The sequence below is a fragment of the Austrofundulus limnaeus genome, unplaced genomic scaffold (assembly GCF_001266775.1).
Source record: "Austrofundulus limnaeus strain Quisiro unplaced genomic scaffold, Austrofundulus_limnaeus-1.0 Scaffold26, whole genome shotgun sequence".
Taxonomy (NCBI): Eukaryota; Metazoa; Chordata; class Actinopteri; order Cyprinodontiformes; family Rivulidae; genus Austrofundulus; species Austrofundulus limnaeus.
The window spans coordinates 1,706,318-1,728,192 of NW_013952428.1; the positions used below are offsets into that span (position 1 = coordinate 1,706,318).

At 37.9% G+C, this 21,875-nt stretch overlaps 1 protein-coding gene across 1 annotated transcript; it reads left to right on the plus strand.

Annotated features, from left to right (window-relative positions):
- Window positions 1–6,352: 6,352 nt before the first annotated feature.
- Window positions 6,353–16,738, plus strand: LOC106515114 (potassium voltage-gated channel subfamily D member 3; the record flags this gene model as incomplete). The annotated part of the gene is given in 4 exon segments (XM_014004751.1): window positions 6,353–6,454; window positions 13,153–13,245; window positions 13,990–14,249; window positions 15,129–16,738. Coding segments are annotated over 4 exon segments (702 nt in total), but the record flags the coding sequence as incomplete, so codon positions are not given.
- Between the last annotated feature and the right edge of the window lie 5,137 nt (window positions 16,739–21,875).

Consider the following 21,875-nt stretch of genomic DNA (forward strand, 5'->3'; position numbering starts at 1 on the left):
AAAAATAAAAATTCACTGTTCTTTGCTTATTCAACTCTTATCACAATCATAACTAGCATTGTTCTTTGTCAAAAAACAAACACTACAAATCAACTTTGTTCTTTCTTTCAATATTTTAATTTTTAATTTGAGTTCCTACACCCCCCTGTGACCGAGAAATGAAATTAAACGGTCACTTACACTCAAAAAATGACAAAAATTAAAATACTGCTTTGTTTCTCACTTTTCTTTTGTAGTTTGTGGATAAAACCAAAATTACTCGCCTTGTAAAAATAAAATGAGCATCCCCCAGGGTCGTTCCTGTAGCAGGAGTTGTCTCTCTCTCACCAGCAGGAGGCGCCCCAAAAAAAAAAACACATAGAGAAAAAAAAACAGGTTAATGCAAGTCCAGATGTTTTCACAGGCTGCATCAGAAAAACCAACCCTCCTCTGTCGTAAATCACTGCTAAGACAAGACAAAGGGAACTCTCAGCCAGAGAAAAAAACTCTGAATCACCCCCACTATTTGAATTCCAGCCCAAATGGCAAGTCAATACACAAATAAAAACAGAAAATACAACAAAAACTCCCACATTTAACATAGAAACACACCTTTAGGACAGAAACACACACAGTCCTGGACCCCTTGCTTGAACAGAGCTTTAAAAAAATAACAAAAAAAATTTCCGACAGGCCCCCTTTAATTTCCCTTTTTTTTTCTTTTTCTTTTTCAGACGAGGCTTCACACCCACACCCTCGTTAACTTCCCAGCCTTTCGGCGGAATTACGTTAGCCCTCTGGGCCCCCCAAAAAAGGACTACAACCGGTTACTATATCTGGGCAAAATAACAGAAGAATCTGAGCTGAACGACCTCGTGACCGCGCCCTAACCGCAGCTAACAGGATGACAAAAGGACGTCTCCTTGCCGATCCTTCAATTTAACCACGGTGGTGCGGTTAACCTCACTTCACTAGAGATGCGCATCTCAACACTTATACTTCAAAGTACGTACTTACACACAAACCACCCAGAGAAAACACTTTCTCTGTGGCGGGCGACACTGTCATAAAAATAACTAATAAAATAGCTTAGCTTAGCAATGGTCGGACACACAAAACAATACAAAGCCAGAACTCCAGTGGTAAAAACTCCACAGGAAGTGAGAGGTAGAAAAAAAATGTAAACCAGATGGCTGTACACAGCTACCCCCACCACGCTATAAATCAGTCTGGACAGGACAAAGAACTGTCTTGAACCACACCCCTCTTTTAAATCTTGAACGGCCAGTGTTCAAATTTCCACTAAATCAAGCTTTTAAACACAGAAACAAACTAACATAACAATGAACAGACGACAACACATAAAAATTTAAGAAAAAATTTAAGAAACATAAACTGGATCCCTTCAGTTTCCTCTCTCTGTTTTTTTTTTTTTTCAAAAACTGGCCAGACACCTCTAAACTATTATTTCAATACTGAGAGACGTCTTTATTCTCACACTGCACTGCTTTTAACTCTGTAACTGTACTTCTAATCCTCAAATTTAATATTCCAACACAAATGTGGCATTGTTCGCCCTCCATATAAACTCTACTGCACCTCCGCATAAAACACTCTGCTGCCTCTTATGCAAATTGAATCTGACGGAATTACATGCCTTTTCCGATCCCGGATTTAGGAAACACCACAGTTTGACAATTTAAAACATAAAAGGAACAGTTGTATTGTACTTTAAGCTGGTTTATGACATCTGCCGTCACGGCAGAGCACGCTTTCGCGCTCACAACATGTGCTGCCCCAGCCCCCCTATCTCTGCAGCTGCGGCTCTTTGTTCTCCACGGAGCCCTAAATTCGACAACAAACGCTATTTTTAACCCCAATAAAGACACAGATACACAAAAACACAAACAGAAACGCTAGCATGACAAAGAAATTTGATTCTAGAAATGAAAGAGACACAGAAACAATCTGAAACACTTCACGTATATTTACCCTCCCCCGTTCAGGTTCACAGCTTGCATTTTACAACATCACGAAGCAGATACACGAAGAACACGGCCAAATGAACGTCTTTTTCTGTAAGTTCGTGAATAGAAAATGCAAAACAGACCTAAATTCGTGACGCCATTTTGTTGTGTCTCTGTTTGTCTCTGGTTCCGTTTCGGTTCGGTTCNCTGCACCCGTTTTTTTTTTCCACCGGGCAAAAAATGCATTTAAACCAGCTGAAGTTAACTTTAGATCACAGTTTGAAATGTACACTGAAGGAAAACTGCATCACGACTTTTATACTGCGGTCAGAGCAAACATGATCTGAGCAGTGTCTGCCTGGTTCACATGTTTAAATGGACGGCAGCGCTTTACTCGCTCTTATGAACATAACAGCGAGAAAAGACCGTGAGCTTTTTATTTTAATCCAGCAGGGAGAACAATACAGGTGTTTTTCTATGCCTCCTGTGAGCAGCTCCAATTTTTAAAAAGAAAAACAACGCGGACACGCTGATTACAGTGCGGTTTCAAAGTGAAAGTTAAGACACAGCGCTCCCGTTCGAAGTGAAACAAACACACAGCTGTTCTCTCTACCACTAATATTCCGACTCAGAGGGCAGAAACAGCTAAATTAAACAGTTAAAACACATTTATAGTTCATAACTCAACCTTATTGTTGTTAGCACTCTGTCTCACAACATTAGCAGCCGCTCTCTCCCTGAGGGAGGGGGCGGCAACATGCGCTTGCGTGACCCAAAGAATGGATCGGCCAAACGGACGGACGTATCGGCCGAAACCGATATAAGGAAAAAATGCAAATATTGGCCAAAAATATCGGCCGGCCTATGTATCGGTCAACCCCTAGTGACCATTTTCTACTGATAATTCTCATAGCTCTTTTTTGTAAAATATAAATAGGATTTTATGTCCTCCTATATCCACAGTATTCCTGATTTCGCGCCACTACCCATAATTCATAGCAAAAGCGGGTTCCATATTTCCGCTTGGCATTTGTTTACAATTACGAGGATACACCATCGCTGTTTATCAAAGCATTTGCCTTTGAAATTTGGCATAGATGGCCACATATTGGAGATGGATATACTGTAAGGATATTTTAAAAAAGTAGCAAGGACAATTCTTTATCAGTGGCTCAGCTGTCACTGCTCACGGAGCTCACGGACTGATGAAGCTATGTCCCGATGTTAGCTAATAGCTACTACTGACATCAACTAATTTGTCTTTACCAGAAGACACACACATGCAAAATCATAAATGTCAACCATTCTGGAAGTAAAATGTTCATAAGCCCCTCAGAATTGTAATAATAGTATAAAAGTATTGTGATTAGACNAGGCACAGCTAAGATACTGCGCAGAACCCTCAAGCTCCCAGGCCTCTGGTAGAGGACCCGAGCTCAGAGGATGAAAGAGACCACCCGCGTCTGGTACATGCACATATCTGGTTTTATGGTTTATACAGCTGGTTTATCATTCATGGTCATTTGAGGAAAAGATCAAATCTGGCTGCAAAGTTGTGTTTGATCAAAGATCTGACAAAATGATGAATGAAGCTGTGTCAACCACTAATCAGCTGCTGCTTCTGTTGCTATTAGAAAGCACTACTGGTGATCTAAAATATCAGTTTAAAATGAAAAGTTTCATTGAGCTCATCAAATCAAAAGGATTATATCATGTTTAGTTGCAGTCTTTACTTCTGTATAAACTTTGAGTGGTGATAAAGACACAGTGACCTCAGTTTATTTTGAGTCATGTTGTTCTGCAACTGAAAAGCTGTTTATTAAATCTAGTTTTTTCTTCTGATATGTTCTGAAAGCAGCTAAGTTCAGATATTACAGATCCTTTTCAGTAATCATTTTATGATTGACATACATTTTACTTTGTTAAGGTTTGGTTGTTTGTTTGTTTGTTTGGCAGTCAACATTTTGATGTGACAATTTGCTGTCTTGTCAATTTTGCAAGCATTTAAGGGCCTTTTTAATTTATTACAAAATAATTGAATGTATCTATAAGGATTTTGAGATCAACAAAATCAGGCTGATGGTATACAGTATCTGAGATGGCTGCACTAAACATTGGGCGTTGAACAATACATCTATCCACATCAATAAACAGATTAAATGATTAATGATTCAATTACAGCAAGGCAAAACAAAGATATTGATCCATATATCGAACAAAATCACTGCGTTATCATCACATCATATCGATGGCAAACTTGGGAATTAAATTGAATTGGAATCATATCATGACAGACTTTAGGACATCGAGAAACATCGTCATCCAAAACAAATGGATATAATATTGTATCGTGTTAAAGCTGGTGATTTACACCCCTACTGACCCTTACTTGCTCAGGAAGGCGAAAAGCTCAGCAGAACATCAGTGAAGTTCCTGCTCTTACAGAAAAATCTGAATAAATGTTCCTCTTAACTTAGTTCCCTTTTCAAGTTGTGCTTTGATCAGTAAGAAAAGCAGTCTGCACCCAACACTGATTTCACTTTCAAATTCGTTCACGTTTCAGCTCTACTTACAGAACAAGCGAGAAAGAAAAAGAAAAATAAAGAAAAAAAACAGTGATCCATTTTTACACTTTTATCTCACGTACCACACACAAATACACAACTCTTATTACGATGTTCCTCTGGCTTTAGCGCTCCCCGCACCTTCACAGGTATCTAGAGTCTGACTGACAACTGTTGAAGCATCAAAACTAATCCCATTACCTTTGATTCACGTCTGGGAAGCAGATTTGACTCCATCTGCCTCCAGCTTGTGGAAAACGTTTGCGGGGGGGTTGGGGGGCTCACTCACCTCCTGTGTCCACAAGCAGCTGAAGCAGTCGTCCTAATATCCTCTTTCATTTAAAAAAAATTGCCAATTCAATTCCTCTCGCCTTTTCTGGCTTTACTTCATTCTGTTATCGCATCTGTAGATAAAACAGTTGTACCTTTTGGCCTCAGAGAGAAGTTAAAGACAAGAAAATGTTTTCATTCTTACTTTTAGTTGTGAAAAAAGTAAATGTTGCCAAAAAAAACTCTTTGAAATGAAACCAGGAACCTTTTTAGTGGTATAACAGTGCAAGATGTTATAAGATCAGAACTATATGAAATATTAAGAACAATTATTCTCCTAATTCATGTTTGGTGTCTTCGGGGTTTTTGCGTTTTCCTGAGCAGTCCCCATTTACATTTTAAGGTTAAAGCATGTTTTTTGTGTCTTTTAAAGCTTTTGTTCATGAGTTGAGCTGAAAAACTGCAGTGTTGAAGTTGATCATTTAGGCATTTTAGGTAATCGATTGTTTTTAAACTTGGGGCTGTAGTTTTAGAAAAAGGCTATGTTCCATTACAGCAATAACCCAGAGGGGGGGGGGAGCTAACTCCGCACAGAAATGGTTTGTAGAATTTGCTTCTAGGTAACTTTTTTTAGCCAGCAGAGAGCGGCTCCATCCAAACACGTTTTGGAGAAAGCCTGCCTCGGCATCCAGCCTCACTAATACTCTTGGTTTGATGGCAGCTCATCTCTGCTGCAAGGCTTCAGTAACTGTGGCAGGCCAAAAACAAGATGCCAGTGCAGACACATGAATATGTGCACGTTCTCAACATGAAAACAAGCAAAACTTGGGGTCCTATGCTTTGTAGCTACTTACAGAATTGTTCATGTGTAGGAAGTCTTTTAAAGTGCCTGTGACGTCAAATTTTTGTATGAATTCATTATTTGAAAGATGAAATTGACAAAATATTGCAAAAAAATTTCATGTCACTGAGATGAACAGTTGTTGAGATATTTGCATGTGAAGTAAGAGGAAGTGATGTCAAAGGGGAATGTCTGCATGTGAACAGAGTGTTGCTACAACAGCCAACAACCCAGACTGTAGAGAAGAATCTGATGTTTCTTGAGATTATTTTGAGTCACAGAGAGAGAGACAAAGAAAAGTCAGAGATAAAATATTACTGTTTCAATAAACAAAGACCAGAGAGTTTTCTTTGTTAAAGAGTTCCCCTTTGATGTCACTTCCTGTTTCACTTTGGCTGAGCCAAGTTCAAAAGGAAATTTGCCAGTTATGTGACAAAATTGGTAAAATTGTGTGTATTGTTCCAACTTTCTTAAATATAAAGATGTTTTCTTTGACTTTTTGTATTTGAAGAATATGCAGGCCACAGGCACTTTCAGTCCAGATTTAATAAGCTGTACAACAGTTCTCATCACAAACAAAATAAGAAACCAGCTTCAGTTCTATAAATGTAAAAAAAGAAAATACTACATTGCTTCGGTGATGATGAGGTGTTAGATTCTTCATCGCCATCTTTTGTAACCACCGGCCCACCTTGTCTGATACTGTGACCTCTTCCTCTTCCCACTCGCAGAAAGCCCGACTGGCCCGGATAAGAATAGCTAAATCCAGCAGCGCCAATGCCTTCCTCCAGGGCAAACGCAACGGACTCATCAACGAGCTGCTGGAGCTGACGGTGAGAAAAACCCTCTCTGGCCCTCCCTGACACGCAAACATCGAGCTGGATTTGATCAATCCTGGAAAACCGCTTTAGCTGACATCATAAAAAATGTTTTGCGATCCCAGCGAATTTTTATTTGCACTTTAGACATTGATATTATTACTCTGAGTTAAACTCTCCCCTCCTAATTATTTCAGTCCACTGCAACGCAGTAGCTCGGGGGTAACGACTTTACGTCTAGAGTACAAACACACACCAGCAAAGCGCCATCCATTATTGCCATGATTAACCAAAAGACAATTTAAAAGTAATTTCGAGGCTATAAAAGTGCAGCAGAAGCAGGAGTCGTTAAATTGTTGTTGTTACACGGGGCAGGGTTGATAGCAGAGGAGTTATGTGTATAATTCTCTGTGCTGGTGTTATCAGTGTAATCACACACAGTGCTTTTCCTGCTGTCCTTCAGTCTGAGACTTGATTCAACCTGGCTGTGGTTTCTCACAGCAAGCTTTGAGAAAAAAATATGGCTTTTACTTGGTTGTTGAGTAGCTCTTTATAACAATTAAATGACCAGTGCATCAAATAAAATGTGAGAATCTTTTAAATGAAATCACTATAAAATTGTTAGATAATGGAGAAAGTGCAAAATGTCCAACAGAAAACTGGCTGTTTTCCCAGGACAGCGTTTTTGTTGGACCAGGCTAATCATCTTCTAACTCCAAATCCATTTTGAATTCACTGACAGACATTTCTGAGCCTTATCATGTACACGAGAATACAACAGGTACAGATTTCAACTTGTTAATTTGTTTTCTCCTTAATTACACATCCTTTCTGAAGGCTTGAAACTCCACCTGCAAACATTAGTCAGCGTTTTTGTCCGTCCTTTTCCCTTTCCACGTTCACGCGTTTGCTTAAAAAAAATGTAATCACCGTGGAAAACTGTGTTTGGTAATGCATGAGCAAATTGCCCATATCCTTGCCATCCAGCCCATCACTCTTGCTTTCAGTGACACACTCCGCGCCTTACAGATGGCTACCAAAATCCATTTGGATCTAATCGAGTCCAGTGTGAAAGCTCATGGGTGTCTGGAAGTGGTTAGAATTATCATATAAATGCCATCTGTGAGTGCTGAGCAAACCCCCACCCCCCACCCCCGTCCGTCCCATCCCTCTGCGTCTCTGTGATGAGGCTGCCAGAGTCCTGGTGCATCAAATTACAGTGGTGTCACCGCTGACAGTCAGTCAGAGGCGCTGCATGGGGCCGGGGTGAAAGTGAGTGCGTATTTATAACAAAATGACTGGTTCTCCCACAGCTTAGAGTTAGATTAGAAGTTCACAGCAGGTCTGCTTACATTTGGGCGATTTTACAGTTTGACAGGCGTTTATTGGTTACATAAATCAGGACCTTGTTGTCATAGAGAGAGATTTATTGATTATTCTGTCAGGTGTGATGATAACCCTGCTAAGAGGCCATTACAGCTTTATCCCTTTGAATGCTGATACCATAATACTTACTTTTCATATAAAACTGATCGGATTACCTCTGTGCCTGCATTTATTTATTTTTTTTTCTGGTTGTAAAATAATGTATTACTGCTCATTCATCTTTTTTTCCTGCAGTAATTTAAATTGATCTGTTGTTTAAGAAAGATGTTCAGAACTTAACGCCCCCCCCCCCCCCGCACTTCTTCCTTTATTGCAACCAAACATGTTGCTGTCATGTTTCAATTAGGAGCCTTTTGCTTTTAAGGTGTGTCTACTTTTTTGAATAAAATATCTAATCTAACAGCAAATGTATGGTTAGGGTAAAATAAAACATTAAAAATGTCACTGACACATTTTCATTATTTAGCTCATTTTCGGGGACAGTTGCAACACTTTTTTTCATTTGGCTGTTATTCAGAGATGGTTTGGATTTGAAAAACCAAATTTTTATACGATAAACTTATATCTGTCTGTTAATAGTCAAAACCATTAATAGATGATTAAAGAAGGGATGTTCTTCACAATTTGCATTTGAAGATGAAAAGTCAGATGTTGCAACTGACCCCAGTGCCAGGAACAGTTGCAACATTGTTTGGGGGTGGTTGCAACATATTATTAACACAGTATGTTTCACTGTAAATAAAAGTTTTACTATTTTTATATTTACAGCGGGTAAAATAAGTATTGAACACGTCACCATTTTTCTCAGTAAATATATTACTAGAGGTGCTAATGACATGAAATTTTCACCAGATGTCGGTAACAACCCAAGTGATCCATACATACAAAGAAATCAAACATAAATGTCCAGAAATGAAGTTATTTGTAATAATGTGGAATGGCACAGGGAAAAAGTATTGAACACATGAAGAAAGGGGGATGTAAAAAGGCATGGAAAGACAAGACACCAGCTGAACTCTCTCAGTAATTAGAAAGCAAGCCTGCCCCTTGTCAGTGCAAGTTAATTTCAGCTGGTTCAGTCCCAAATGATGGCCAGGTATCACACAAGAACCATCTGATGATGGGTAAAAGTAAAGAGCTCTCTCAAGACCTTCACAACCTTATTGTTGCAAAGTATAATGATGGCATCGGTTACAGAAGAATGTCTAAACTTCTGAAGGTTCCAGTGAGCACTGTTGGAGCCATAATTCAGAAGTGGAAAGAACATTATTTCACCATAAACCGACCACGACCAGGTGCTCCTCACAAGATTTCTGACAGAGGAGTGAAAAGAATTATCAGAAGAGTTGTCCAAGAGCCAAGGACCACTTGTGGAGAGCTTCAGAAAGACCTGGAACTAGCAGGTACGATTGTTTCAAAGAAAACAATAAGTAATGCACTGAACCACCATGGCCTGTATGCACGCTCACCACGCAAGACTCCACTGCTGAAGAAACAGCATGTTGAATCTCCTTTAACGTTTGCTGCACAACATTTAAACAAGCCTGTGTAATACTGGGAGAATATAGTCTGGTCAGATGAGACCAACATTGAACTGTTTGGATGCCAGAATACACATCATGTTTGGAGGTCAAATGGCACTGCACATCAGCCCAAAAACACCATACCAACAGTGAAGTTTGGAGGTGGGAACATCATGGTGTGGGGCTGTTTTTCAGCATATGGTACTGGCAAACTTCAAATAATTGAAGGAAGGATGAGTGGAAAAATGTACAGAGACATTCTTGATAAAAATCTGCTTCCATCTACCAGGATGATGAAGATGAAACGTGGCTGGACATTTCAGCAAGACAATGAGCCCAAACACAAAGCCAAGGAAACTCTCAGTTGGTTTCAGAGAAAGAAACTAAAGCTGCTGGAATGGCCCAGCCAATCACCTGACCTGAATCCAACAGAAAATCTATGGAAAGAACTAAAGATCAGAGTTCATAGAAGAGGTCCACAAAACCTTCAAGATTTGAAGACTGTTTGTGTGGAAGAATGGGCCAAAATCACACCTGAGCAATGCATGCCACTAGTTTCTCCATACAGGAGGCGTCTTGAAGCTGTCGTTGACAACAAAGGCTTTTGTACAAAGTATTAGATAAATTTCAGTAAGTGTGTTCAATACTTTTTCCCTGTGCCATTCTACATTATTACAAATAACTTCATTTTTGGACATTTATGTTTGATTTTTTTGTATGTATGGATCACTTGGGTTGTTACCAACATCTGGTGAAAATTTCATGTCATTAGCACCTCTAGTAATATATTTACTGAGAAAAATGGTGACGTGTTCAATACTTATTTTACCCGCTGTATATTATTGCTAAATTAATAAACTTATTTTCCTCTTCCTTTTATAAATATTGTTAATTTTACTTCAGTCATATTAAGTCAGAATATTTAAGCAAGGTTGCGTTGTTGTATTGTTAAAGTTTAGATACTGTATACCAGGTTTTTTTTTCCTTTTTGTGACTAACATCAAGCTTGTGTTGGTTATGGCTGACAGTAAGTCTGTATGATAGAAAGAGACATACGTCCACTGCTGTTTTCATCTTTACTGAATCCCACCCGGTAAAATTACTCATTAACCAAAGCAGCGATGATTTATTCCACACTCTGCGCCTGCTCTCAGTGCTTTCATGGCCAAACTTTATGTCCCCATCTGCCGAGCATTAACTGGTCCACACAGATACTCTGCTTTTTATCATCAGCCAGGTTCTGCAACGTCTCAGTGCACACCTGCTGAGCAGTATATTCACCTGGTGTTACAAGCATCTTGTTTCATGTCTTGCCCAAGGCGTTTTTGTCTTGATCAAGCTGCTAACTTTGTGATTAACCTGCCCTGCAAAATAGTTGATGTGTGAGCTGTTTTGTTTCTTGTTTGTCTGTTCTATGTTAACTCAAATCCATTTTACTGTTCAGATATTCTATCAAGATGCATCCACATCTGCTGTATTTTAAAGTTTGAACCAAGGTCATGAGTTCAGAATATGATGAGAAGGAAGAAAAAGTCTGCTTGACCGAGTTAAATTAGTTTGTTACTGGCTCCACCATCACACTATGAGGAAATATTATTTTACTGTTCAAGTGATTTGTTTTGATTATGGCTGCTGATTGGTTGTCAGTGTAATTTAGTGAGTAATAAAATAGCATGTGTCCAGTTGGGCTGATGAAACATCAAACTAATTGTTTTGTTCTGAGCAATTTGTACACGCTGAAAGAGCTGCAAGAAGAGCTGAGAGATACCTGTGGTCTGATGGAAAACTGACTCATACATGGTTGAATCATTCTCATGTTGTAAAACACAAAGAGACAGGAGGAGCTGCTACATCAGGTTGTGCAACCTTAGTTAGAGAAAATGAATTCATTTTGTGTTTCGATAATAAACAATCTGGTTGTTTTAGATGATAAACAGAAAAGTCTTCAACTTATTGCCATTTTGTCTTACCCCCATTCCTCTGATTTTCAGATGCGTAGTGGTGTCCTGATTTTCTCTAAGATGTACGATAAATAGTGCTGATGTGTTTGGCCTTAAAAACTGTAATTTTTCAAAGGCACACCTCAAACAGTGTATTAGAAAGGAAATTTTATGTGGAAGTTTAAAACCGAACAAATTCTTTCATCGTTATTAGAATAAATTCAAACCAACCAAGCTAAGTAGCGTGTGGCTAACTAGCGTGTGGCTAACTAGGGCAAAATTTGTTTTGCAGCCTATTAAACCAAAAACTGATTCACCAGCAAACTTAAAACAACATTATAGTTTTTTTAATCAAAATCCTGGTATGTTAGTTTACATTAAATGTATTAATAACAGATTAGGCTTCATGAAATGGTGAAGATATCAACCAATTATCCGTGTAACTTAGAATTAAGAGGCAGAAAGTCTCGGTGTAGGTGAAACACCAGGACTTGGATCGAGAAAGCTTTAGTTGAAGATGTTTGTAACCCTGTGACAATGCTGAGTCATCTGAATGATACAAGAAACCATACGGAGCAAAGGCCAGGCCCAATGAGGAGGAGGTCCTTTGGTCATTTTTTAAGCCTGATTGATTTGTTTCAAGGAGGCTGCTCTGTGAGAGGAAATCTGAGACTTGTTTGACAATCATGTTTTCTGAGAAACTGATCAATAGTTTTTAACTTGAACAGTATACATGAAAGGTTTACTGAGCAATCAGACTGAATACGGGGTTCCCAATGAATATAAATGATAAAATATGAGGTATAGTTATTATTAAGCTGTTAAATGGCTTTTAATTTTATTTAGAATGATTTCATTTGTAAATAAGTGGCTCTATTTTTGGAAAGTAGGTTCAAATTTCGAACGAATTGTGGCAAGTGTATGTTTTTTTCATACATAGAAGTTGGACACTCATTATAGATCTTCGTCTGAATTAAACTAAAAGTGTTTGAGGGGAAAAAAAATCCTCATATTTTCTCCAGATCAGAACGCTTTCTGTTGAGCAGCCCACATCGCTTTATTGTTCGTGTTCCTGGAATGTGAATGAAAGTCCTTGGACCAGAATGCCTCTCAGCCAAATCCTCAGAGTAACAATGCACGCTGTGGGAGTTAATTAATTTATTTTCACTTTTCATGTTATTTGGCAATTCTGATTACTTTGAGGCTGAGCTTTATTTGCGCTGCAGTCGCAGAAAACAAGTGCTGTTTGGAGACGTTTCAATAAGTTTCTGTTTTTTATCCCCTTGAACTGATGTTTTTTTTTTCAGACATCAATAACCGTTCAGCTGTCTTGAACATCAAAAATACCGCTCAGTGGTAACATCTTAGATAATTAAGCAAGCGAGCTGCCAGTAACGTAGCTTTTCTTTTTTTTTCTTTTTCTTCAATAAACTGAAAGTGGAAGGTATATGCTGCTTTTATAAAGGCATCGAAAGCTGCCGAGAGTAAGAACGACAGAAAGACAAAAACTGCACAACAGAATGTCGATCTGGGAACAAACAGCTTATTTAAGGCTTCGCGACAGACAGAAATGTGGTCGATTACAGAACTAATTGGGTTGCAAAGATCCAAGGGAAAATAGCAGAACTTGTTCGCTGCCTGCTCGTAACAAACTTGAGTGAAACCAACAAGTACAACACAACGACAGTGGAAAAGGTCAACAAAAAGCATCTCATCACTAAAGAGAATATTCATTTTCAGAACCATTTTTTGAACAGCAAAGCATTAAGAGTAATTAATTAATTTCCAGGGCTATGTCTGGAATTGTGTGGTAGAACCTGCTCACTGTGTGTTTATGTGTGTGTGTTTGTGTGTTGTTTCACAGGGTACGGACGAGGATGAGCAGAAGCTGATAAGGGCCACCTCTCTGATAGAGAGCCAACACCACCACCTGCTGCACTGTCTGGAGAAAACCACTGTGAGGGGGTTTCTGTTTTACTTTAAATCCTCCTAGTATCTGTGTTTATCAGCCATTTGTGAATTCATTCACAAATACTTAAGGTGCTGACAGAATATGCAGGGTCACACAATACTGCGTGAGACTGCACGTTATTTTCAAGATTTGATCTGCAGCTCCATCATTTCTTATTTAGTCTGAAACTTTGGAATGAAAAGTGCTGGGTGGTTTACCTTTTTATTAAGAAGAACAAGCTTTCTCAGTTTGATGATCTTGTGTTTTTTTTTTCTTCCAGTATAACTTTGTTCAAAACTTGAGCTTGACATGACGAGTGTACGTAGATCTAAAACAAGACAAGAGGAGTTTTTGCTCCCGTTTGTTTCCCCGTCAAGCACGTCTATCACTCTGACAGGTTTGATTTTCCTCACGTTGAATCTACTTGTCAACATCAGTCAGAAGCAAAAATAAAAAATAAAAAAACATAAACATCTTGGCAGGAAAGCTCCAGAACGTCAGTTTGACAGTTTTCAGGGAAGCAGTGAGACACGTGGAGGCGGGATGTGTCGCTCTGCTTTAAAACTTTTTTTATTTTCTTTTACTCTACAAATACAGGATCTGGTGTTCCTCAAAAACAAACAGTTAATAAAAATCATCATTTCATTAGATTATGTCCTCGACTGTTCAGTGTACTTACAGCCATGTGAGCTGAGGTCTGTATTTTTTTTTCTGATCTGCTTCTGTCTTTTTTGTTTTGTTTCCTTTCAGGCTCATGAGTTCGTCGACGAGCAGATGTACGAGCAGAATTGTTTGGAAACAGCGCTGCAGACCTATCCGTCCCACAGCCCGTCTGTAGCCAGCCAAGACAGCCCCGCGGTGAGCTGCTGTGGCCGGGGGGCGAAAAGAAACGCTCCCCTGCCCAACGCCAGCCTGCCTCCCGCCAAACCCGTCCCGACACACCGAAGCCCCCTGCAGGAGCTCAGCGCCCTCCACATACAGAGCAGGGACCCCCTGGCACACACAACCAGGTGAGGCACAGCAGAAACACACAAATATGAGGGCATTAACAGGATGTCGGTGCTTATGTGCAGTTCACAGTAAAACGATTAGATTAAAGATCAGCTGCTGGCTGTCAGAAAGAAACAAGACGAAAATCTTCACAAAGGCCATTTGAATTGAAAAATGACTGATAGTGTTCTAATATTTTACTGCAAAATTGTAAAATATTAATTCAATGGCAAGTCTTCATAATCTTTTATAAAGACAAGTTTTAAATAAAATACAAGAGTTTCAATTAATGTTTAAAAAATCTACATTGTTGTAGTTTTTCTGGCAGATTAATTGCACTGTCTGTATTTAGAATATAAATACATTTGCTTTTGAAGATGCTTTGTGTAATAATTCACCACAAAAGTGATTTAAATAATACAAATATTTAAATACCGCTAAGGTAGAGTTGAAGTGATTTTATGTAAAATATGTAAATAAATTGCCACTAGGGGGCAGTATTGGACCAATATATTGTGCACTCTCCATGTAAATACATTATAGACTGTATTATTAGTCATTAAAAAATAAATAATCATCAATATTATTATACATAAGGGATTAAAAATAAATATGTAAAGGATAAATAAAGTATTTATTAACCAATCAAATAATATTAAGCAATAAATACCTCAATGTGTCAATTTTTTTTCATTTGACAAATGATTCTTAAAATAAAAGAATTTCACGATTTAATGAGATATGTTTAAAAAACGTCAGATTGTAATTTTTTATCTTTGTATAATTTAATAAAATGGATTAAAATGATCGGCCACTTCAATCTTGTGAAAATCAACTGGTTCATTAATTACCTGATGACACTTATTTTATTTGTCACATTTAGTCTCTCTTTTTTTCAGCAGCCGTTCAAACCTTAATCTGAAAACTGACGACAGAAACAGGATCAACTGCAAAAGCGGCCGCATCACCACAGCCATCATCAGCCTCCCGACGCCTCCCGCTCTGACACCGGACGGCGATGGTCTCCACGGGCCGCCGCAGCGGGAGCGCAGGATGCCTCCGCCTCCGGGCCGCCAGACCGCCCCGAGCATCCAGACCACGGCCAGCTCAGCTGGAACCAATATTGTGAAAGTCTCCGCTTTGTGACTTCCTGGCCAGAGGATGGAACTCGGGAGGTGGTGACGAGGTGGAGGAGGGGGGAGCAGGTAACACATTTTGTCAAAGGATCCTCTGTGTCCCGCTCTCACAGGCTCACCGACAGGAGAGCGGTTCTCCAGAAGTCTGGAGACGCCGCTGGTGGACTTCAGAGACACAAAACGAAGAATCAAACCCACATCTTTACGTGTTTGTACTGTAGATACAAAGACTTGTTGCATTTAGTTTCTGACAGCAGATGTTTTACATCTCCTGCTGTAAAGTAAAAAAAGACATTGCGCATTTAACAAAAGGATTTTTAAAAAAAGGATTAAAAGGAAATGTCACAAAATGCCAGTAAGTTTCAAGTGAATTCACAGTGAAAAGAATATTTGTTGTCTTTAAATATTGAAGAAAGATAAAAGTGTGGGTTGTGTTCACTGTAATTTTATTGCTCCCATTTGTGCTGTGTGTTAGACATATGAAAATTTAAAATAATATTTATATACGTGTTTTTTTTTGTTTGTTTTTTTCTTTACAGCGTCGTTTGAAAGTAACAGAACTCGAAGCTGCTAACTTCATTCATGAAATGTTTGGAGATGTAATAATGAATGAGTGCTCTTGTCTTGTCGAAGATTCAAACCAAACTGTGAGTTTTAGTTGCCTCATTTTTAAAGGTTTTACTGAACACTGAAGGACTCGGACTTTACAAGGTTCATACTTGAAACAAAGCAGCGACTCTTAACGTGAAAAAACGTCGACCGGCCACAATATTACTTGAAGGTGAGTTGTGATACTTTAATCAGAGCATTATGTTGTGTTTTGGTTTTTGTTTTTATTATTACTGCACATAAAAAAACAACCGTATTGATTTTTTTTCCCCTATCAGAGCTGTCAGATGAAGTGTTTTTAGCGACATAACTTTAAGGCTTTTTGCAGCATCATACACCATCTTTAAGTTTTATTAAGGGAAATCACGTTTCTCACACTGAAGTGACTTCTGATACATCTGTCACAATAAGATAGATTTACCTTTAAAGACGTCATATTCATCACTTCTCAAAAGTCTTGGCGTTGCTGTTTGTGTTGTTTCGGATCTTTTTACCAGTTTGGAACTGAGCTTTTCTGTCTGATGTGAACAAAAGATTCTGTCTGTTTGTTATAATGACTGTGAAGTGCCAGATGAAGATTAAAATCTGACACAGAGTTTAAACCACATCCTTGTCCTTTCCTTTAATACCAGTTTGTTTTCCCTGCACTTCCTAAAAGGCTAGTTTTAGTGGTGCCTGAAATAAGGATGGTTTTCAGTGAAAGCCAATAGTTTGTTATTAAAAATGCTTTTAAATGTGTGATTAAAAATAGATTAATTTCTTCATCACTGTCTGAATTTCAAAAGTATCTTATTTTAGAGGTTGACAGCTGAATGGACACATTGCAGTATATTTAACACTGACAGGGGCGGTTCTAGGGGCGGGGCTACAGGGGCATTGGCCCCAGCTGAAATCTGATTGGCCCCCTGAAGTGCCCCAGTCCTGTCACTCGTCTGTCCTTTACCTGGGAGTGATGATGGTGGATGCAGTTCCATGTTCAAACACTAGTTGCGCTAATGAGTCAAATATTAAAGTCCAGAATGAATCAAGCTTATAGAATTCTTCTTCTCTTCTTCAAAAAACGTGAACAATCCTGCAAAAAAGTCTTTCAAATGATGACTGGATTTTCTCACATGTTGTGTGTTTGAGAATATTTTATCTTTGCACAGTAAAATATATGAAAAACTGGTGAGGAGAATTTAATGTGCAAGTTTTTTTGGTACCACAAGGCTCCCCTTATAGATGGCTTATAAAGAGTTTATAGATAGGTTATTAATTCATCTGTAAATACTTTACAAATCAATAATAAATATTTATTATGCAATAAGTAAGGATGATAAAAACTGTCCAATTTCTTAACAAATAATTAGACAAATCTGTACGCATACATATTACATCTAAAAGTGTTATTTTAAACATTTCAGTCTACTATTTTAAGCACAAGAACAATAAGAAACACATGTTTTACCAAAATAGTATTGCACTGTACTGCATTATAAATATTCACAACTGTCAAAGGGAGACTTATCATAAAGTGTAATACAGTACACTATTTATTAATGACAAATACACATTTATAAATGCCAAAAGTTAGTTTTTAATGTGAAAATCATCATTTTTAAAACATTGTGTTTATTATCAGTATCTGAAATTTGTAACATATAACTACTGTCAACAATGTTGATGTATCAAAAAGGTAAAAACATGTCATGTTAACCAAATAATCCCACCCCATCCAAAATAGTTTTACACTTTACAATGAGGATCCCTTTAATATTTGTGGATATTTATAATGCAGTAATACAGTACAATATTATATTTTAAACTATGTGCTTACAAAATAGTAAATATAGTCTGAAATGTTTAATGCCCAAACAGATTTGGCTCAGTATTTGGAAAGAAACCGGACAGTTTAGTCTCTTTTTTTACCTTAATTAATGCATAATAAACACTTATTAATAATTTATAAAGTGTTTACAGAATCAATAGCCTATCTATAAACTCTTTAAAAGCCATTTATATGGGGAGCCTTAATGTAAAATGGTATTCTTTTAAAAAATATATATAATATTGCATTACAAATGTTTGAACATGTATGACTGGTTAAATGTGTACACCTTACCAAAACTGGGGATTTGTGTGAAAGGACGTTGAACAAAGACTTGGCCCCTGTATGAATATTGTGGCCCCTTGATGGCCCCTTACTCAGAAAAATCCTAGATCCGCCACTGAACATTCAAAAAAGGGAAGAATTTAGTTTTTTTTTTCTTCTCAGGATTCAGAGGGGTAAACCTCTCCTGAGGCGTCTCTTTCATGTAAGCAGGTGTTTTTCTGTCAGCTCACTCTTAGCCACATCTGAGACTCTGCTGATTATTTGCAGCTTAAACCCATCATTAGTAAGGAAACGTGACGTTTGATGACTCAAACACATCGTGACTAACTGTGTTCGGAGGTAAATGTGCACATATCCCACCGCTTCAAACAAATCAGCTGACTCGTTAAGGAGAAGCGTCTCTCACCAAATAAGATTTTTTTTTCTCAAATGTAGAATTTGGCCATAAAATGTTGGAATCTCACACTGAAAACTGATTATTATTTCTTTTTATTGGTAAAACTTCACAGATGTGGCAAGAAAAGAAAGAGGTCAAAGGTTAGATTTAAAACAAATTATAGTTTACAGTCAGTTTGTGTAATAAAGCATCTGAACCTTCAGATGGCAGCACAGCTTTGACGATAAAGACAACTCTGCAAAAGGTTTATAATAAATATACAGCTTTCTGGTGTCTTATTTTTTATGAAAATACATCATGGAGTCAACAAAATTTTCAATAATAATTGATCTGCCAAAGATTTTACCAACTAATTATTACAGCTTGTTATTGTTTGATCATTAAAGGTAACAAATGTGTCAAATAATAACAAATAATCTAATTTATTACATCTAAATCTTTTCAAACTAACAGTAGCCCTATTTTAGGCGACGGGTTTAGGCATTTTTGCTTTAAAAAAAAAAGCTGAGCAGCTGTGTGAACCTTTAGGTCAACATTTTAGGTTTTAGGTGCTGAGTGACAGAGCAACTTTCAGCAGGTCATTTGGAACAACAGTTTCTGTATAAACAGTCAATAAAGGGATGGCCAAATCATGTTTTTAAACTGATGTTATATTTTTTATTATAGTATAAACTTTGCTGTGTTACATTTTTACAGTGCATGCTTTTTCCCCTTTAAATCTAAAACATGAAAAAGTGACATCATGTTTTAACCTTACAATTAGTAGCATAAAACATGAGACAGAAAATCAAACAACCAGTTAATCTGATGAATTTACAGAGTATTTGAATTGAAATTATGGGTTTTAAATTATGGATCTGGTGTATCTATAACATCTATACATAATAAACTTTATCAGTTTGTTAACTCTGATGGTCCACCTAAATACCATACCATACCACTTTTATTTATAAAGCACTTTAAACAGCACAAGGCCAAAAAAAAGTGCTGCACAGTAGACAAATGTGACATTTTGTTATCAAACTTGTCTAAAACTTTGACATAGTTTAAACTTGAACTACTGGAAGCTTTTAATCTCATTTCTTGATGTTTCCAGCAGCAGGGATGTGTTAATCAGACCAAACCCAGAGAATGAGTTATTCCTGTAGAAAAGGCATCTATGATGGAAAGATTGGAGTCACAACAACAGCAGTTTGGTTTCACTGCTGTGTTTTGTCTTGCCTTGATCCAGTTTTGGCCTGAGCACAAAAATCCAACAAGTTTCAGCTTTCAGTGAGTCACATTAAGGATTATGAAGTGATCTGCGCTCCGATGGTTTCAGCTTGCAGAGTCTTTGTTTCTGCGTTTCAGTGCTGAGTGATCTGAGGTGACGCTTCCTTATCCAGCGCTGCCCTCACGCTGACAGCTGGGAGGAAGTTCGCTCCCGGACGAGAACCAGCTGCAGGTCGAGGTCACAAATGGAATGAAACTATCATCTGAATCATGAAGCAGCCTGTTGAATGCTGAGTAGAGCCTCGTGTCAACATCTAAATTATGTCTTCAGGCGGTTGGAGCACACTCACTTTATCCTGGGAACGTTTTAGGCTTCATTGGTTTTCTTTTGAAGATTTGTTGCAGCAAAATGTTTGAATAAACTGTTTCTGACTTCGCTCAGTTTGTCTTTCTAAACAAAATCAAGTCAGGATTGGGAAAAGTTGCTTAAATCTGTGTAAAGATTATTCATCAACTAAAAACTCACCTTTCTGCAGGTCCAATGAAAGGGAAACTGATAAGTCTAGCACATTGAAGCCAGGTAGAAAAACCACTCCGGATTTATTGGTTCCAGTTAAATAAAATTTACAGACAGAAAACCAAAGAAGCTCAGGATTTAAAATTAATTCTGATCTCAGTCTTGTTCAAACAGTTCTGACTTCATTTGTGCTGAGTCACTCCCAGACAGTAAATCTGATGCAGATCCTTGACTGAACCACCCTCGCATAAGATCAACTTTATGCTTCACAAACTAAAATATTCTGAATTATATCAAATGGTCCAGTTTAAAAGAGTTTAGCCCTGTGGTCTTATGCTGATATGCAGTATAAACAGTATGCAGCAGTCATGTGACTGACCTGTTTTATGTTGGTGAAATCTGACAAGTATACAGTCAAGAAAGAGATAAATCTGCACTCTAAAAATGAAATGTTGGATTTACTTAACCATGTTATGTTACCTGGTTCCACTTAACTGAGTTGAGTAAATTCAAAGCAACATACTCATGTTCTTTGGCTGAAAAACTGGTATACTTAACTCAGTTAAGTGGAACCAGGTAACATAACATGATTAAGTAAATCCAACATTTCATTTTTTTACAGTGATGCTGCTCAATGAAAAGAGAGAATATCGTTAAGACATAAATCAGAATTCACATTCACAACTTCTAACAACTTTTAAGTTTGAAGTTTTAATGTCAATTATTGAATTTCTTGTTTCTTGTTACTTCCACTGTTTCTATAAGTAAATTTGATAGTTGGCAACTTATAAAATATTTTTAAGGACATACTAACAAGCAATATGAGAAAAATACTGTGTTGATTTTACTCTTTTTTTTGACTGGTCTTTATGGATTTGCAACGTGTTCCTTTAAAGGTAGAAGGAAAACATTTTAGGTCCGTTAAATCTCTTCTTCCCTTTCTAAGTGGATTTGGGATTATAGATGATTTATTTATTTCCTCATCGCACTGCAAGATTCAGGATCTTTGCAACAGTCTGTCCATCTGGAACACATCACCAACATTCAGGCCTGATTTTAAAACGTCCAGAGGACAAAAAGCAGATCAGAGGGTACCGAGTTCCTTGTTCCTTCAGCTAAAGGCTTTCCTCATCCGTTTGGCTGCACAGATCTCTTTTGACTGACGAAATTAATGCAATGCATCACTTTGAGTAGGATCATTAAGAAATGCCAGTTTAACAGACGGATTAAAACGACCCCAGGATTCACTTTCCTTAAATTATAGGACAGAATTTTCTGTTGCATCCTTAAAGGGAAGGTAAATAACATCCTTGCATTTACAATTGTCCCTTCCTGTCACATCAAGTCAGATGCTTCCTTTGGCCAGGAAACTGTCCCTACAGCAGGTCTTTTTGGACACATCCTCCTTTAATTTCCTCCAAGAAAAGAGGCTGCAGAGCTGGAATCTAAAATATATGGAAATGTCTGTTTGCTACAAAATATCTGCAGATGTTTTTTCTTTTCTTTTTTTATGGCTTACTAAAATCTCTTTAAGTGGCTGTGGGAAATGTGCTCTCCCATGGGGCTGGATCTGTTGAATCCTGTTTGAATGAGAGTCAGTCTGCTTCCTCATTGGAGGAAACTGGATGGGTAACGTAAGCGCTCGACTTGAATGGTAACACACACCACACACCCTCACAGACA